This window comes from Spinacia oleracea, chromosome 3, assembly GCF_020520425.1.
Source record: "Spinacia oleracea cultivar Varoflay chromosome 3, BTI_SOV_V1, whole genome shotgun sequence".
NCBI classification, from domain to species: Eukaryota; Viridiplantae; Streptophyta; class Magnoliopsida; order Caryophyllales; family Amaranthaceae; genus Spinacia; species Spinacia oleracea.
The window spans coordinates 110,018,013-110,037,771 of record NC_079489.1 but is presented as its reverse complement, the minus strand read 5'-3'; the positions used below and the strand labels follow the sequence as shown (position 1 = coordinate 110,037,771).

Sequence of the window (19,759 nt, the reverse complement as noted above, 5' to 3'; positions counted from 1 at the left end):
GATTTTTTGAACTTCAATTAGAGGTTCACCAATGGTGGACACGCGGTGAATCTAAAAAATACTTAATGTATATGGATTTTGTTAGTGATAATTGTAACTACTATTCAAGATTTCTGAACTTCTATTAGAGGTGCACCTATGGTGGTCAGGTGGTGAAACTAAAGAATACTTAATGTATATGGATTTTGTTAGTGATAATTGTAACTACTATTTAAGATTTCCTTCTCTTTCAGAATTGTATAGGTAGCCAAAGATGTTCCTCTATAAATCCGAGATAATTTAGCTATATTGAAAATTAGTTGATTGTGAGAAACAAAAGTCTTTCAGCCTCGGCCAAGTCCATATAGCCATAGAGATGGCCAGTGGGTCGGGTCTGGCCCACTCCCTGACACGGCCCATAGTGGGTATACCGTATACCCCACTTATGACTCGTAACACAACTCGACCCAACCCATATATTCTTTTGATAGGTTGTGGGTCGATTTTTTTTGAACACAACCCATTTTGACCCACCGCACTAACCCGACATGACCCACCACTGCACACCCGACCCACTTAACCCAACCCACAAAATCTAGCCCACCCAACACACGAACACGACCCCCCCAACCCACCATCCTCAACCCGGATTTGTGACTGGTAATTGACGAAAAATAGATAGTTTAATAACTTTTAATCTTAAATTTTATTACCAAAGGACACCAACTGACCAAGTTACCAATTGGCAGTGGGCGACCCACTGGCAAGTTGCAACGGTCCAAATCCAAGACACATTTTTTAAAATATACTCCGTATTTTGTAGCCTTTTAGGGTTAGAAACTTACCCCTACAACACCCTATAAAATAGAAATAGGAGAGAGACTTCCCATGTATCCGCCGTATTCACTTCGTAGATTAATGGGCCTGCTACTCATAGTTTATTCCCTGTTACATGTGCTAAGAATAAGTTTTATGCTTATTTTATTAACACCCCTAATCCTGAACGGATTCGAGATCAAGACATGCTCCGCCATCTCCACAACTCCTTTCAAACAATTTTATTGTATTTGACTAACAATCCGGGAACAAATTATGTGTGTTGGAAGTATTTATATTCATTGTTTTTTAAGGTATTCGCTCTTTAATTTGTACGGGTAATTAATTTTGTAGGCTATCAATGTATGTAAATCTTTTCTTTTATTTTCTAAATATGTCTAATTATTTTGTTATTTTTTTAATGCTCAAATGCTTAAATAATATTCTGGAGCCAAGTGACTCGCACAACCCAACTTAACCCACGACCCATATAACCTATGACACAGCTCGTACTGTGTCCATTTTTATAACCCAACCCGCGACCCGCCATATTGACCATCTCTATAGCCATATAGATCAGGTCAATTTAAATTCGAGCCATTTCCAAGTCATTCAATTTCGAGCTTGATCCTATGACCACCGTATGCTTTAAAAGTTAAAACTTATTTCGGATACCATTCAAATTTGGGTTGTTTCAGGGCTTCAGGCTTTGGTTCCAAATTTCCAATAGTCCCAACTCCCAAAGTCCAACCCCCACAAAATAGGCAACCTTCCAGAAATTCTCAGAGTTCTCACCCCCGATTTTAATTCGTACTGCAATAAAATCCATCCCCGTTGTTTTTGGGTATCGTTTTACCTGATTGTTTTGACTAATGTGGTTCCTGAGGTTCTTAAACTTCAGCAGAAAAGGGTTTTTCTTTCATGGTTTTTCTACTGCAAAAGCTTCTGCAATCAATACTCAATTGAGCGCTGCTCCAAGTAAGTAACTTTTGATTATTTACACATAAAATTTATCATTTTGTTTTGTGGTAAATGATTATTGTTGTTGATTTTCAATACTAGCTTCAAATTTTAGTACTACTATCTTTAATTTTAGTGAATTTGCATCATATGTGTTGTTCTGTTGTTGAATTGGGTCAGGAAATTATCTGGGTAGAAGTGCTCAAGCTTATTTATCAACCCTTCAAGAAGCCAACAATGATGTTGAGAAAATGCCATTAGCAAAGAGTTTAGCTTCTCTGGTTGTTGAATCTTCACCTCCTGGTGATGTAAAGGACACTGATAGGCCTGAAATGGGTAGAGTTGGGATGAAACGGTTATTCGAAATGCGTGTAAAGAAGAGAGTTAAGCAGCAATATATGAATGGGAGGTTTAGTGACCTTTTTATGAAAGTTGTTGCTGATCCTAAGACCCTTATGGATGCTTATAATTGTATTAGAGTGTGCTCAAATATTGATGTCGCGACATGGGAGGATTCAGTCATTTGTTTTGAGTCCTTGGCGGAAGACCTTGCAAATGGGAGGTTTGATGTAGAAGCTAATACGTGTACAGTCTCGACAAGGGGTGGTACTACAAAAGAAGTCCTTGTCCTTCCTAATTTGAAATTGAAGGTAGTTCAAGAAGCATTAAGAATAGTTTTGGAAGTTGTTTATAAGCCTCACTTCTCTAAGATTTCTCATGGTGGTCGGAGTGGAAGAGGCCACTTGTCGGCTTTTAAGTACATTTGCAAGGAAATCCCTGATCCTGATTGGTGATTCACTGTGCTTGTTAGCAAGAAGGTAGATTCTGTAGTACTTGCTAAACTGATCTCAACCATAGAGGATAAGATTGAGGACCACCAATTATGTGAGATGATCCGAAACATGTTTGATGCACAGGTACTCAATGTTGAATTTGGAGGCTTCCCGAAAGGTCAGGGCCTCCCTCAAGAGGGAACATTATCCCCTATATTGATGAATATTTATCTTGGCCTGTTTGATGATGAGTTCCACAGAATGTCAATGAGATATGAGGCTCTTGATTCCAGTATTGAGCTTAATGAAAAACAGCCTCAGTCAAAGTTGAGAAGTTGGTTTAGGAGGCAAATAAAATGTAGTGCTGGCAACCCCAAAGGTTGTGAGAATTCTGGTGTTAGACTTTATTCTTGTCGCTTCATGGATGAAATATTTTTTGCTATTTCTGGTCCCAAAGAGGCTTCACTTTCATTAAAGTCCGAGGTGCAGAATTACTTCCAGGATTGTCTTCATTTAGATGTCAACAGAAATATGGAGATAGTACCATGTAATCATGGCCAAGGTGTTCGTTTTGCTGGTGCATTACTTATTAGAACCATTAAAGATAGTCCAGCAGTTAGAGTTGTTCACAAGCTGAAGGAAAAAGTGAAATTATTTGCTTTGCAGAAACAAGAAATTTGGGATGCTGGGACAGCCAGAATAGGTAAAAAGTGTCTGGCTCATGGTTTGAGGAAGGTTAAGGAGTCAGAGATAAGGCATCTTTCTGACAATAACTCTTGTTTGAGCAAAATATCTTGTTACCGTAAGTCTGGCATGGAAACCGATCACTGGTATAAGCAGTTAATAAAAATTTGGATGCAAGATTTAAAGAAAAATGCTGCCACCAACGAAGAATATATCCTATCCAAGTGTATTGCTGAACCTGCACTTCCACCATCTCTGCTGGAGTCATTTTATGAGTTTCAGAGACGTGTTGAAGAATACAATTCTTCTGAAACTGATTCCCTTCTTTCTCTTTTGCCAAGTTCAGGTTTGTCTCAACAATGTGAGACTATCACACAGGTTATAGCTCCTGTCAATGTCATTCAGAAGCGTCTGTTACGATATGGACTGGTCAGTGACAAAGGATATTCCCGTGCAGTTCACGCTCTCATTTTACAGGATAGCAGCCAAATAATTGATTGGTTTTCTGGCATTGGACATAGATGGCTGAGATGGTGCAGCGAGTGTGAAAACTTTGGCGAGTTAAAGATTATTGTCTCAGAACAAGTTAGGAAGTCTTGCATCCGGACACTAGCACTAAAATATAGAATACATGAATCTGAGATAGAGAAAGGTTTTGGTTCGCAGCTGAGCAGCATGTTGCTCAGCCAGGATGCAGAGGATGGAATATGTGAAGATATGTTGGATACTTGTAGTCTTGATAATGACGAGGCATTGATGTATGGAATTTCTTACAGTGGGTTGTGCCAACTTTCTCTTGCCATGATGGTGAGCTTGTCCAGGCCTTGTAACTGTTTTGTTATGGGTTGCTCAGCTGCAGCACCGTGTGTTTACATTCTTCATGTTATGGAAAGGCAAAAATTTCCTGGCTGGAATACGGGATTTTCAAGTTGTATTCATCCCAGTTTGAATAAAAGACGCATTGGTTTGTGTAAGCAGCACCTGAAAGACTTATATCTAGGTGAAATATCACTTCAATATATTGATTTTGGTTCATGGAAACGATCTATCAGTTGAAAGAGGCGGTTTGCCTACAGAAAATGGCTACCCTTTTAACAATACGTTCAGATTGGGAAGCATAAAGGAGGTTGAGTTTTGGGAAAGCTTAATGTCCTAGGTATGTGTTTTGGCTCAGTTGATTTACTTTCATTATATTGCATATTTGCCGTCATATTATTTTACTTTATATTTTTGAAAGTTTGCCTCAGTTATTGAATCACTTCTTCTTGGAACAACAATTTGTACATGTTATACTACTTTTTGTTATGCCCCGATCACCCACCTTGTTGGGTCATACACCACCAAGAATCCACATTAGTATGATATTGTCCGTCTCGCGCCCAGCCCTCACGAATTTGTTTTTGGGCTCCTTCCGAAAAGGCCTCGTACTAATTGGAGAAGGTGAATACTCATATGCTAGGCAATCTTTGCCTACTCTTCCGACGGGGGACGTGGGTTGATATCCCAACAATACTCCCCTCAAACCAAGGACCACTAACCCGTGGCCTCCCCACAAACGAAACCATCTTGCACCGCCATTTTCACAAATAGGACACAACGCCTAACCACCACATTGTTAAGAAGACTTTCAACACACGATCTTCAATCGCGAGGGCACACACAAGGGCTTCTCCACGCACCACAAGTGTAGCCCGCTACCTTGGATTATTCGACAAGTGTTATTATCTCTAAATACGTTGCAAAACTTTTGCTGAAAAGATAAATAATACAAAAGTGTTCAATAAGTAACTCACAACCCATAGGCACCCCAAATACACCCAAGAATTTTTCTCAAAAATTCTCTTAAAGCTTTCCTCTATTTTTTGTGTTTTCCTTTTTGTTTTTGGGATGATTATAACAAATGATAGCTTAGGTTTATGTAGTTCCTAGTTTTCTAAATATGACTTCTTAAATTTAGAAAACTATTTCCTCTACATTTCTTAAGAATTCATTCATGTATTGCTAAGAAATTGTAAGGCCTATATTTGTTTTCCCTTTTTAATTGTGGTGATCTTAACAACCTCCAACTTGAAGACTGATCATAATGTGTCTTCACACCTTACTCCTTGTAATAGAGATTTCTCATATGCTACCCATGCTGGCCAACTAAAGTGGAACACAACTTTAGTTTGTCAACAGTCATCGGATTCTTAGTTCCTTGAATATTCTCCAATATTAACACTTCATCTGCTAGTAGAGATCGTGTAAAATGATATCGAAGTCCAACATGCTTTGTTCTAGAATGAAATGCCGATTTCTTTGCTAAGTGTATCGCACTTTAACTATCACTGTATAGAATATTATTCTCTTGGTTGAACCCTAACTCAGTTAACAAACCTTGAAGCCATATCATATCTTTACTTGTTTAAGTTATTGTTACACATTCAGCCTTTGTGGTGAATAAAGCAACAATCTTTTGTAACCGCGACATCCGACTAACCGTTGTATTTCCAACCCGTGAATATATAACCGATAGTGCTTTTCCTGTGACCGACTTCACCTCCAAAGTCTGCATCGACATAACCTTGTACTTTTAGTTCACCTTTATCAAAGTACAAACACTTATCTATGGTACCCCGTAGATACCTCAAAATCCACTTCATTGCTTCGAATGATTTTTTCATAGATTTGACAGAAGTCTGCTAACAACTCCCACTGCATGTTCAATATCTTGTCTTAACCATTGCGTACATCAAACTCCCAATGGCCAAGGCATAAGGAACCTTAGCCATGTAATCTTTATCTTCCTCCGTTTAAGGGAAATGATATTTGGATAACCGAAAGTGACTTGCTAAGGGTGTTCTGGCTTAGGATCACTCATATTAAATCTTTGTAAAACACGTTTGATGTACTCTGCTTGAGATAACTGTAAAACACGTTTGATGTAATCTTTGTAAAAGTGTTTGACTGTTTTTGCTATCATTTTATCTTCCAGACTTCTCTCCTTTCTCTCTCTTCTAACCAGAGATCGGTCACCACTCTCCTCTTTATAATATTAACCCCTCTCTCACCTTTTTACTTATGCTTTCCACAATGGAGCTGTTCAATAAGTTTCATGTAGCCGCCGCACAACCACCGGCCCACCACATCATAAACTTCTCACGACTCCATAGAATTGCTCGCTTCTCAACGCCGACTCCGATCCCTATCCATTCATCCTCCTTCATATATGTTTAGTGCTTGAATTTTTAGATTTAGTGTTACAAACCCTAGATCTGAGAAAAAGAGAGGAAGAAGAGGGAAGGGCACGTCTTAAAGCTTCTAAATCCGTCCCCAAAACGTCCCCATCAACCTCCCTATCCGTCCCCTACTAAACTTGACGTCCCCACCATTCAAGAGTCGTCCAGGGGACGTGTTTCCGACGTATCCGTCCCGAACCCGTACCGTACCCGTCCCCGGTACGGGAAACGACACTCCGGGGAAGTACCCGTGCTTCATAGTTTTTAATGTTAGAGATTCTTGCTTTTGTATATGTACAAGGTTGTCCACTGTTGATTTTATTAGAATTGGTGGACCTTAGCATTATATATAAGATCTAATGCACGTGATGCGTGCTTCAAATTTTCATTTATTACTCCCTCTGTTTTCTAAGTTCTACTCACTCTCTGTTTTGAGGTGTTTTCCTTTGTTCTACTCACTTTTACTTTATTCCATTATTTGGACCTTTTGCATATTATATCACTTCCCACCCCACTTTGTGGCACTCAATAATATTTAATATTTCTCTTACTCTCTACATCTCTCCTCCTTAAAGGAAAGGTACCCACTTTTGTGGCATCTCACTTGGTTTCTGTTGATAGAATAGAACTCAGGAAAACGGAGGGAGTCACATTTAAAACAATAAATTTTGAAAGAGTAAAAAGAAATATAAGGGCGCCTTAGATATTTAGTTGGACACAAAACTTCTCAAGAGTTGACTTATAATAGTGATATTTTTTCTCGGAATATAGGAATGTATCAAAAACCCCTCTAAAAGTGGAAAGACCTCACATTTCCCTAGAAATAGTAATATGAGTGTTTTTTTTTTTGTTCTACTACGAGGAGTTCCCACCGCCTTCGGCGAGTGGACTAATCTCCAGCGTTTTTCCATTCTCAAGGCTCGAACCCGAGACCTTGGTTAAGGAGCAAGAGACCCTTAACCACTCATGCCAATCTCAATTGGTAATAGTAATATGAGTGTGTAAACCTTGAAGTTTATTGTTTCTAAGCTTTTGCTTCCTTTCAGACCAGTGCTCCATACCTTGCTGACTCACACTTGCTCACCCCACTTGCTCCTTGATTGAGAATCTCTACCATCTCCCTTTTCAACCCCTCTCTCATATCGCTTCTGCAACTTTCTCTCTCCGCTGCTAAGCGCTTCCTCGCAGTGAAAATTGTGAATTCCTTTAAATTTTCTCATCTTCATCAGATCGTTGTAAGCCAATTTCTCAATTAATTTCATCACTGTTTTCTTCAGATTAGGTTTAGGGTTTAAGGATTTAGGATTTATGCATAGTTTTTATTTATTTAATTTAATTTGTTGAATGAAATTTGTATTTGCCTTGAGAAGAAGAGGCACAAGCTCAAGTGTGTTGTTCAATCTCTGAACTCATTCTTTATGGTATTAATTCCTCTTTTAATTTTTTAATTCATTTCTATTCAATATCTTTTGGTTTTTATTATTTTTATTTCCTTTTTGCTTGTGTGTGTGTGAGTGTATAGGATGTTAAATGCCAGCTTCAATATGTAAGTAGTAAATTGGTATTTTCATTTCATTGGCATTTTCATTTCATTGGCATTTTCATTTTCATGATTTTATATGAAATTACGTGATTTTGAATGTGAACGGGTGGGAATTTCAATCTATTGCGAAAATTCTAGATTTTTAAATTTTTGGGGACTCGAAGGGTAAGAGGAAAATGACCCCAGTAATGGCTGAATGCAAGGCTATTCATTTCGAAATCCATTTAGGTCGCAAGTATGGTGTGTCTAAGGTGTGCTTGGAAGTTCATTGCCAAGTTTTGATTACTAGGCTAACTAAGGCCTCTATATTCTTCACCAGTTTAGACTCAGTGGTGGAAGATATATGTGAGGTCAATTCGAAGTTGGACTATATTTCTTGGTCTCATGTCAAAAGGTAGGGTAAATTTTTGTTGCCCATCACCTTGCTAGATCAGTGTCGTTTTCGGTAATGAACAAGTTTGGGAAAGTCAATGTCCTAGAGATGTATCATCGTATGTACTCATGGACAAATTGTCCCTTGATTAATGACACTAACCTTTCCCCTCAAAAAAAAAATTACTTTCTTGTGAGTTTTATTTCCCTGGATTGGAAGCTCAAATGCTAGATTGTTTTAATTTTTTTTATAAATCTAGAATTTGCTATACTGTATTTCTGTTTTTGAATTGAATAGATTTTGATGAAATTGGATTTTGTTTGCAAGTTTCTCTCACAGGCTAATAACCCTTTCTTTCGATCCAATGATATATTTGATGTATGGTCTTAGTTTTGTTAATTACAATTCTTTGGTAGAGTGGATTGAATCTGAAATTTGTTTATTTTATTAAAAGAAAATTGAAGCTGGGGAGTTGAATAGAATTGCGACCATTTCGTTATCTTGTTTTCTCTTTTTGTTCTTTACTACAATTAAAATGGTCATTTGAGTAGATTTTTTGGTTCTGGGGTAGTAGATTATGTCATTCGTGCCTTTTGTTATTAACATATGTCAATATTTTTCCTCAAAATCATCAAGCTTAATTTGCTAATTTGGTTAACTGATTTCAATCAGTCTGTTTTTACTAATTCAAATTCAAAAGTCATTAACAAAGTCATTTCCGTTGCGCTTCTTCTCAAATGTCTGTTGACAATGCCTGCCTAATTTTTTTTTTCCAGGTTTTGGGCACTCCATCACTAGAGGAAATTAAATGTATCATGCCCCAACTTCACGGAATTCAAATTCCCTCAAACTAAAGCTCATCCATGGAAAAAGGTAAGGTAATTTGAATATTTTATTTTCGTCTTTTTTTAAGGTTTAAATGTTAGACATTTTCTTCTTCTTCGCAACAGATATTCCACGAACGAATGCCTGCTGAGGCTGTTGATTTGGTTTCTAGGCAACGGGCAACTATAGTATTCTTCTATCTTAAGGTGTTCAGCTGTAAGTACCTATTTTGCATAACAATTTGGAAAACAATTCATAGAATATAAGTACCAATAGGTAGCAGCACAAAACCAGAATAAGCCCCATTCAGTCCTATATAGAAGCCTTGTAAAAGCTCTACACATTTTTTTCTTTTCTTTTGCTATTAATTAGATAGTGTTCCCTGTTTTAGCTACAATATTACTTTGTTTTTTCTTGTAGAGTTGTAGACCTTGCTTGTAAGGAGAAGGCTTCACAATTTCCTATGAATTTTTATCATGGGGATTTGGGCCTCCACTTCAATTAGCAAGAACGTAGATAAGCGTGAAGATCATCATCTTTATCTGAAGATGGAGTTCGCTGAACATTCATCACAACTCAATCGGAAAAACAATGGTTAAAGATTATTGCCACTAATTTAATTGGTATAATGTCGTTCCCGAATGTATTGGAGCTTATGTTGGTATAAATTAGGAAGGACAAGTTTATGTGTTAAGAAAGTGCCAACTTATGTCAGTTAGGTTAGCAGTCCTGACAATTTTCAGAATGCATATCATATTGTTGCATTGGAGAATCATGATGTCTTGGTTTCTTGCTTGACTACTCACATATGATATCATATTGTGGAGTGTGAATGTTTCTAAGACCAATACTAAGTACTTATAAAACCCTTCTAAAGTTGGGGCTAACTAGAAAACTGGTGGTTCCAAAGAAGAAGAAAAAGAAATAAACCAAATAAAAACTTTCTACTGAAAAAATACTTGGCAATAGAAAATTATAGTACTGCAAAATTAAAAATATTGTGATGTAGAGAGCTCAGCTTTTGGACCCGTGGGTCCCTTTGTATCTCTTTTTTTCTCTTTTAAGGTGCTATTAGTGTCACTCAAAGAGTCAAGTATTCATAGAAGTCTGCTTGTGTTTTTAGAAAACTACTTGACATTGATCCTATATTATCCCATGTGGTTATCGGTTTCATTAGAGTTTTTATTTGTGTAAAACCACCTTTCAGTCCTCAAAATTTACATTATCATTTGCTGGCCTCTGAATTGAAGTATGATTAATTCTATGTTGTATCATAATTCTATTTTTGATTTTTTTAGCTTAAATTGCTTTGATTCAACAGAATGGAGGAGGAGAAATCCATTTTGTTGAAGTTGAATTCTTCCCCGGAGCCATTGTGTCTGGCACTTAGCAACCGTATTAGCAGAGCCGAGTCAGAGCTTGGACAAAGCACTTTATCACCAATCATGGCTTCTATGAGTGTTGGGGATACTGTTGTTATATTATCTCTCTCATCTCCTCCTCTGCCTGCTGGGATAAAAAGACTCTTGCCTTTCATCGAGTCTTTCTTTGTTCTTTGTGAAAAGCTACAGTCAAGTAATACATTTGTTCAAGAATCTGTTGATGCTTCTTCCTTGGCACCTGAGAAACTGCGGTGGTGATACTCAGAAAAGATTTGACAGTGCTGTCATATTTTCAAGGTTTGCTGACAAACATCAGTGACTTTTGCATGCATTTATCAGTTAAAATCCAGAGTTGCTGGAAAAATTGGTGTCTATATATGATGCTGAAAGCACCTCGTCGTATAGATTTTGATAACAAGAGGGCATACTTTAGTTCTAAAATCAGACAACAGCATGAGCAACACCTTGCTGGGCCATCCAGAACAAGTGTTCGCGGGTGTATGTTTTTGAAGACTCGTATAATCAGCTGCGAATGAGGTCCAATCAGGATCTGAACTCTGAAGGGCGATTGTATAGTTTCAAGGTGAAGAGGAAATTGATGCTGGTGGCCACACACGAGAGTAGTACCAGTTATTGTCAAGGTTTATCATTGATAAGGGAGCACTACTATTCACCTCACCACAGCTGGTAATAATGCAATCTTCAACTGAACGTCTAAGTACTTCAATTTTTTTGCTTGTGTGGTAAGACTTCAAAAACAATCTACAGTTCCTGTTTTTATTTTGATTCTTGAATTTGTCGGTATTCATTATATCACGCATTAAAAGAACTCCATAAGTAATGTTGCTTGTGAAAGAAATAATGCCCTTGGTCCAAGTATGCATTCTATGTTAAGTCTAATAAATGCTGTTCAGTATTAATTAACAAGTTAATAATTCAGTGAGATCAAGTGAGCTGAATGCCTAGCTAGAGGCCGCTTCAGTTCAAGTGGAATTAATGATATTAATCCACAGCTTACTCTTGACTGAACCCGTAGGGTCACACAAATAGTACGTAAACGGATCAATTATTTAATGGCATTAAATACTCTATCTATGGATATTCGGAATCGACGGATCTTGGTTTCAGTGGGAGCTGAGATCGTCACAAAGCAAGAAATGAATACTCCGGAAACGATGATATTGCCGGAAACGGAAATATGGATCGTATCGGAAATATAAATATTATCCAAGTCGTAGATGTTGCCGGAAACGGAAACATGGTACGTATCGGAAAATATTATCGGAAATGAAAATATTGCCGGAATCGGAAATATTGCCGGAAACGGAAATATTGTCAGAATCGGAAATATTTCGGAATCAGAAAATAATTCCGGAAACGGAAATATTAAATATTTGTTCGAAACGGAAATTAATTCCGGAATCGGAAATATTAAATATTGTTCGCATCGAAAATGAATTCCGGAATCGGAAATTTAATCGGAAGCGTATCGTAAGAATTAGCATCGGACGAGGCCCGCTAGACGAAGGCCCAGCACGAAGCCAGGCCCTCGCCCAGCGAGCCGCACGCACCAACGCACGCCTCAACCAAGCCCAGCGCAAGGCCAGGCCCAGCCAAGGGCGCGCGCGCGCAGCACAGCAGCGTGGGCTGTGCGCCTGTCGTGGGCCGCAAGGCTTGCGTGGGTGCACGGCTTGTGCGATGCTTGTGCGGGAAATCCTAATTCTATTAGGATTTGTGAAAAGATTAAAATCCTAATCCTACTAGATTTGCTTTGTTATTTAGAGTCCTAATAAAGTTCTAATTAGCAAATCCACATCCTAGTAGGATTACAATTCCTTTTCCATACTCCTATAAATAGGTGCCTAGGGTCACAATTTATGGGTACAATTGAAGTATTCAAAGGGTAAGTTTTTGAAATAAAAATCAGCCATACACTTGCAAACACTAGCCGAAATTCCTAAGCACCTTAAGGGCGATTCTAGTTGGTCTAACTTGAGGCGGATCCGGACGTACTGTGGACTATCTACAGAGGGACAACATTTGGAGTCCTAAAGACTTGTTCTTGTTCGGTTCGGGCGCAGCTAGGAAAGGCACGCTACAACATGTATGCATCTGTTCTATGCTAAATGATTATGTGTAAATAATATGCTTTCCTGGCTTTATGGTTTTTCCGCATGATTTATGAATTGTCATATGTATCATAACCTAACAGTGGTATCACGAGCCTCTTATTATTTTCATAATCTAAATTGCATAAACATGGTTAAATATTACAAATTTGCAAGAATTAAAAGGGGTGATTAATTTTCGTAATTGTTAATTAATTGCAAATTGCGTTTATTTAATTATACGTACGCAGTTTTTCGGCAGTTTCTTCGTTACTCATCCAAATCGAGTGATTTTTGTGTCAATTCCGCATGTAAAAGGCATTCTAAAATTTTGACAAAATAGTATTTTTCGGCCGGACCCAGAATTCTCAAATTCGAAGCCTAACTATGACTTTTCGGAGGTTTTAGTTTTTCGAATGCAAAATTTCGTAAATTTAAGATGTTAAATTAAATATTTGCGATTCTTGTTGATAAATCTTGAATTTTTGATTGACCTACTGTATATGTTTAACAAGTTTGAATGCCTAGCCTTGTTAATTATGCAATCTAATTCGTAATTATGATTAAGTTGTTAAAAATTGGAATAATTTAGAATTAATTTGATTTTCATAATTAGTTATAATTTAATTAGATACCTATGATTAAAAACCACCATAAAAATTGTAAATTTATGTTAAATTTTAAATTTTTATGACCTAGACTTGAATCCATGTTAATCGGAAATCAATAAATTAATAAATTTTCGATTTTTCGCCCTAAAATTATGAAATTAATATGATTTATTAATTTGTCATTAATTTTGAAAATAAAATTTTTAATTTTTATGCGATTCGCTCATATAACTTGCACGCACAAAGCAATGGACGCTACGTGTTACCCTTAAGGGGTGTTGTATAGTGCGGGCATGCGACGACGAGCAAGGGAGCTCGTCGCCCATGCGGTACGAATGCAGCGAGCAAGGGCATGGTGCTCGAGCACAAGGTAGGTGCCCTGCCTTGTGTCGTGGGCTGTGTGCGATGGGCGCATGGGCAAGGGCGAGAGCAAGGCACGAGCCGTCGCGTGTGGGCAGCAAGCGAGCTGCGCCACAGCGCGCACTGCCTCGCGTGCGACGAGCGCTGCGCCCAGCGATGGTGAGCAGCATGCTTGTTGCAACGAGTGCTGGCGCTGCGCCCAGCGATGGTGAGCAGCGTGCGCGTGCGACGAGCGCCTGCGCCCAGCGATGGTGAGCAGCGTGCTTGTTGCGACGAGCGCTGGCGCGCGCCTTGCGATGGTGAGCAGCAGCGATGCGACGCAGCGCATGGGCTGCGCGCACATGGCCAGCGATGGCTGTATGCGTGTGGCCTATGGCTGTGCGTTGCGTGGGGTTGTTGCGTTACGATTAGATCGTTTTAAAATTTTAATTCGATTCAGTTTTCGTAATTTTAATTAATTTTAAAATTAACAATTTAAATTGTTTTCTTGGATTTTAATTTTGAATATTATAATTATAATAAATTTTATTTATTCTAATTATTTTACTAAAATTAAAATCATGAATTAATTTAAATACGACTGAAAAATAAATTAAATAAGTGGATTCAATTATAAATTTATATGAGCTTTAAATTTTAATTAAATTTGTATGTTTCCGGTTAGACTAGAAATACATTTTATGTTTAAAATTAGTAAAGCATATGAATTTATTGGTTTAAGTGGGAGCCATTTTAGTCATAAACTCTTGATTAGGTCTACAAATCCTTAAGGTTAAAACAACTAGATTAGAATTAATGAGGACTGGATAATTAATAGATTATTGCTGCCCTTGATTAATTGCTGCAAATGTTTATGTGATGCATGATGTGTTTTACTACCCAGCTATGTGGGTCATTCATGATAATGAATGGGTGAATGGTATATATTGTATATGTACTGTTTTGCAGGTTATGAAGTGACTAGTATGACCCAAATAGGATAGAAAATATGGTATGCGTACCATTAATTTGAATGTAATTGGTCTAAAGTACCAAAATTGTTTTTCAATTCAAATATAGTCTGCGTACCATCAAATAATTGTAATTAGTTTTAATTATAGCTTATCCTATTTGAAGAAAATGGTGCCTCCCACAGAGATTTTCAAGACGGACTTTGAAGTTGAAGCTTCAAGATGAAGTCGGGCCATACTAGATCACATTTATCTTATGCATGTTTTAAGTTATTTATTGCTTTTAAATATGTCTTAAATATGCATGAGATCAAAGCTTGATTATGTTGCATGATTAAGGATTTTAGTTCACTTAAAATCTAACCAACATAGTAAGAGCCTTAAGTTCCAAACTTAAAAATTGAGTTAAAAGGTGCCATGCCAAAATATACACTTGCTTGGATATCCTTTACATCAATCTAGTAATAGTTTTCGCTCAGCGAGGTGTTACTTATTGGCCCTAAAGGGGCAAGGTACACAAATAATTGTGATTACATGTTAGTTTTGGTGAAACTCAACAATATAAGTAAGGAGTCCTTTTATGTCGTGGCAAAATCGATAGGTTTACCTAATAAGTTCTTAGACGTACCTATCAACCAAGAATAGTTTCTAGACTATTAGCAAAAGGCTTTTGCTTACCTAAGATGTTTTAGGATTAAGTCGACAAACTGTGCTTAATTCTTCAATGATTTTAGGATCTTGGAATCATTTTATTCACACCTGCCGGAACACATAACTTGAATAAAATGCTTAATGAACATTGAATTATGCATGTATGCTAGAATTTAAGTTTATTAAGAGAAACTGTGAATGGTTATTTATTTGTTTATTCTTTTCAATTGTAGTTTTAACTATGGCAAACAACAATTCATTCAACATTCGGTCAATTCTCGAAAAGGAGAAGTTGAGCGGGAAAAACTTCCTTGACTGGCAAAGGAACTTGCAAATAGTTCTTATGCAGGAAGAAAAGGAGTATGTCCTAGATGAGGCGATGCCCGAAGCCGCAGGCGACGGGGTCACTCAGGCAGCCCTCAATCGTTGGATTGATGCCAACTGGGATGTGAAATGTCTAATGCTCGCCACCATGAGTGCAGATCTGCAGAAAACGTTCATCAACTCAGATGCTTTCGCAATCATCAGTGAGTTGAAGAACATGTTCTAAGATCTGGCTCGAGTCGAAAGATTCGAGACTCATAGGCAAATTCTTGAGACCAAGCTTAAGAAAGGCGAGCCCGTAAGTCCACATGTTCTCAAAATGATTGGACTCATTGAGAATATGAGTCGACTGGATTAGCAATTCTCTCAGGAAATGGTTGTAGACACCATCCTCCATTCTCTTCATAACGGGTATGATCAGTTTAAACTGAACTACAGTATGAATAGTCTGAACAAAACGCTCACTGGGCTTCACGGTATGCTGAAAACCGCTGAAAAGACGCTCAAAAGTGATAAGCAAGATGTGCTTATGGTGCGTGGGGGCAAGTTCAAGAAATCTGGAAAGAAGAGGAATGCTAAGAGAGGTGGCAACAAGGCCAGCCCAACTAAGCAAACTGGCGCCAAGTCTGAAAAGAGGAAGGTCAGTCAACCCACTTCTGAATCCGAATGCTTCTACTGCAAGAAGAAGGGGCATTGGAAAAGAGATTGCTTGAAGCTAAAGGAAGATCAGAAGAACGGAACAGTCGTTCCAACTTCAGGTATTTTCGTTATAGACTGTATACTTGCTAATTCAACTTCTTGGGTATTAGATACAGGTTGTGGCTCACACTTATGTTCCAATCCACAGGGACTAAGAAGAAGTAGCAAGGGTGAAGTCGACCTACGAGTGGTAAATGGAGCACGGATTGCTGCATTAGCTGTAAGAACTTATTATTTGTCGTTGCCCTCCGGGCTAGTTTTGGAACTGGAAGAATGTTTCCATGTTCCAAGTCTTACTAAAAACATCATTTCAGTTTCTTGCTTAGATGCTAAGGGATATTCCTTTTTAATAAAAGACAATAGTTGTTCGTTTTATTTTAAAGAGATGTTTTATGGATCTGCTAGATTAGTCAATGGACTTTATTTATTAGATCACGACAAACAAGTTTATAACATAAATACCAAAAAGGCCAAAAAGGATGATTCAGATCTCACCTATCTGTGGCATTGTCGATTAGGCCATATAAACTTGAAACGCTTAGAAAGACTTCAAAAGGAAGGAATTCTATAACCATTTGACTTAGAGGATTATGTTAAATGCGAATCATGTTTACTTGGCAAAATGACAAAGCAACCTTTCTCTAAAGTTGGAGAAAGAGCAACTGAACTATTGGGTTTAATCCATACAGATGTATGTGGACCAATGAGTACAAATGCTAGAGGTGGTTTCAGCTACTTTATCACTTTCACTGATGACTTCAGTAGATATGGTTATGTCTACCTAATGAAGCATAAGTCTGAATCCTTTGACAAATTCAAGGAATTTCAGAGTGAAGTAGAGAATCAATTAGGCAAGAAGATTAAGGCACTGCGATCTGATAGAGGCGGTGAATATCTGAGCTATGAATTTGATGACCATCTGAAAGAATGTGGAATTCTATCAGAATTGACTCCTCCTGGAACACCACGATGGAACGGTGTGTCGGAACGGAGGAACAGAACCTTGCTAGACATGGTCAGGTCAATGATGGGTCAGGCCGAACTTCCATTAGAATTTTGGGGACATGCACTAAATACAGCTGCACTCACTATAAATAGAGCTCCGTCTAAAGTTGTCGAAAAGACTCCATATGAGTTATGGTTTGGAAAGCCTCTAAATGTGTCTTTTCGTAAGATTTGGGGATGTGAAGTATACGTCAAACGATTAATTTCAGACAAACTTCATCCGAAATCCGACAAATGTATCCTTGTGGGCTATCCAAAGGAAACAAGGGGGTATTACTTCTACAATACATCTGAGAACAAGGTATTTGTTGCTCGAGATGGTGTCTTTTTGGAGAAAGATCACATTTCCAAAATGACAAGTGGGAGAAAAGTAGACCTCGAAGAAATTCGAGTCGAACAACAAACTCTAGAGAATGCTCAAGATGACATTCAGGATGAAACTCAGAGATCTTTAGAAGCATCTGGTGAGAATCATGGTCAATCTAGAAATGTTACCCCGCGTAGATCGCAAAGATATAGATCTCAACCGGAAAGGTACTTAGGTATTTTGACAAACGAGAGCTATGACGTTCTATTACTTGAAAGTGATGAACCTGCGACTTACAAACAAGTTATGACGAGCCCTAGCTCCAAGCAATGGCAAGAAGCCATGCAATCTGAATTATACTCCATGTCTGAAAACCAAGTATGGGATTTGGTCGATTTGCCGGATGGCTACCAAGCCATTGGAAGCAAATGGGTTTTCAAACTGAAAAAGGACAAGGATGGAAAACTTGAAGTTTTCAAAGCTAGATTGGTTGCAAAAGGTTACAGGCAAGTCCACGGTGTGGATTACGATGAAACCTTTTCACCAGTTGCAATGCTAAAGTCTATTCGGATAATGTTAGCAATCGCTGCATATTACGATTACGAAATATGGCAGATGGATGTCAAAACTGCTTTCTTAAACGGCGTTTTAACAGAAACTGTGTTCATGACACAGACTGAAGGTTTTGAGGATCCAAAGAATGCTAAAAAGGTATGCAAGCTAAAGAAATCAATCTACGGATTGAAGCAGGCATCCAGGAGCTGGAATATACGTTTTGATGAAGCAGTCAGTGACTTTGGTTTCATCAAGAACGCGGACGAATCTTGTGTATACAAGAAGGTCAGTGGGAGCAAAATTGATTTTCTAGTATTATATGTCGACGACATATTACTTATCGGAAATGACATTCCTATGTTGAACTCTGTCAAGATTTGGCTTGGGAAATGTTTTTCGATGAAGGATCTAGGAGAAGCACAGTACATATTGGGCATCAAGATTTACAGAGATAGATCTAAAAAGATGATTGAACTTAGTCAAAGAACTTATATCAATAAGGTGCTTGATAGGTTCAAGATGGCAGACTGCAAGCGAGACTACCTACCCATGTCTCATGGAATAACTCTAAGCAAGACTCAATGCCCAAAAACACTTGATGAGCGTAGACGAATGAATGGGATTCCATATGCATCATTGATTGGTTCAATAATGTATGCTATGATATGTACACGCCCGGATGTTGCGTACGCACTCAGTGCTACGAGCAGATACCAGTCAGACCCAGGAGAGGCGCATTGGACTGCTGCCAAGAATATTCTGAAGTACCCGAAAAGGCACAAAGATGACTTCCAGGTCTATGGTGGAGATGATGAATTAATTGTTAAAGGCTATACGGACGCAAGTTTCCAAACCGACAAAGATGATTTCAGATCACAGTTTGGGTTTGTCTTCTGCCTCAACGGAGGTGCAGTAAGCTGGAAAAGTGCTAAGCAAAGCACCATTGCGGATTCTACAACTGAAGCGGAGTACATTGCTGCACATGAAGCAGCAAACGAAGCTATATGGCTAAGGAAGTTCATAGGTGAACTTGGTGTAGTCCCCTCCATTAAAGGACCAATAGCCCTGTATTGTGATAATAACGGAGCTATTGCACAGGCAAAAGAGCCTAGACACCACCAGAGAGTCAAGCATGTACTTCGTAGATTTCACCTTCTACGAGAGTTCGTTGAAAGAAAAGAAGTCGAGATAAGCAAGATTGGAACTGATGACAACATATCAGATCCATTGACTAAACCTCTGCCGCAGGCGAAGCACAACTCGCACACTGCAGCTATGGGAATCAAGCATATTGGAGAATGGCTTTGATATCCTTGTTTAATGTTTTAAAGTTTTAGAGTTTAAATCTTTGTAAAACATTATTGGTTAATCATTCACAATAAATGAAGAGAATTCATTTTTCCATTTAATTTGTGGTTTATTAAATGATGAGTCCCTTCAATTTGACGATATATTCAAGATAGACTGTCAGGACCAGTCCTGTGACTAAGAAATGTCTATCAAGTGAACTTGAATGTCAAAGGTTGAAAATGGTCCCTGGTCGGAGTTTTCTATAAAATTTGACGCATAGAAAACGTTAGACGACTAGAATGCAAGATGGCTAGTAGTTCTGTTTCTTGAACTATGTGGACATGGC

At 38.2% G+C, this 19,759-nt stretch overlaps 3 protein-coding genes across 12 annotated transcripts; all 3 read left to right on the top strand.

Moving 5' to 3' along the window:
* The first annotated feature begins 1,930 nt into the window (after positions 1 to 1,930).
* On the top strand, positions 1,931 to 2,549 carry LOC130469264 (nuclear intron maturase 4, mitochondrial-like). The gene has a single exon (XM_056838327.1). The coding sequence runs from the start codon at positions 2,007 to 2,009 to the stop codon at positions 2,547 to 2,549; it is 543 nt and encodes a 180-aa protein (XP_056694305.1). The 5' UTR covers positions 1,931 to 2,006.
* A 96-nt stretch (positions 2,550 to 2,645) lies between these two features.
* On the top strand, positions 2,646 to 5,077 carry LOC110790300 (nuclear intron maturase 4, mitochondrial-like). The gene has a single exon (XM_056838326.1). It carries the CDS (start codon positions 2,646 to 2,648, stop codon positions 4,266 to 4,268), a length of 1,623 nt encoding a protein of 540 aa, XP_056694304.1. The 3' UTR covers positions 4,269 to 5,077.
* Positions 5,078 to 7,367: 2,290 nt separating this feature from the next.
* Positions 7,368 to 16,535, top strand: LOC110790309 (E3 ubiquitin-protein ligase UPL1-like). 10 transcript variants are annotated; one of them, XR_008930872.1, is made up of 7 exons: positions 7,372 to 7,665; positions 7,801 to 7,851; positions 9,123 to 9,219; positions 9,297 to 9,387; positions 9,592 to 9,794; positions 10,493 to 16,315; positions 16,405 to 16,533. XR_008930872.1 is itself a non-coding variant. In XM_056840659.1 (4 exons), the coding sequence occupies exons 3-4, from the start codon at positions 9,155 to 9,157 to the stop codon at positions 10,809 to 10,811; spliced, it is 384 nt and encodes a 127-aa protein (XP_056696637.1). In that variant the 5' UTR covers positions 7,470 to 7,665; positions 7,801 to 7,851; positions 9,123 to 9,154; the 3' UTR covers positions 10,812 to 11,457. The 10 variants fall into 10 exon arrangements, 3 of the variants coding, with proteins under 3 accessions (XP_056696637.1, XP_056696635.1, XP_056696636.1); XR_008930873.1 differs by lacking the exon at positions 9,592 to 9,794 and having other exon boundaries at positions 10,470 to 16,315; XR_008930874.1 differs by lacking the exons at positions 9,297 to 9,387; positions 9,592 to 9,794 and having other exon boundaries at positions 7,368 to 7,665; positions 9,123 to 9,224; positions 16,405 to 16,535.
* Positions 16,536 to 19,759: the final 3,224 nt, after the last annotated feature.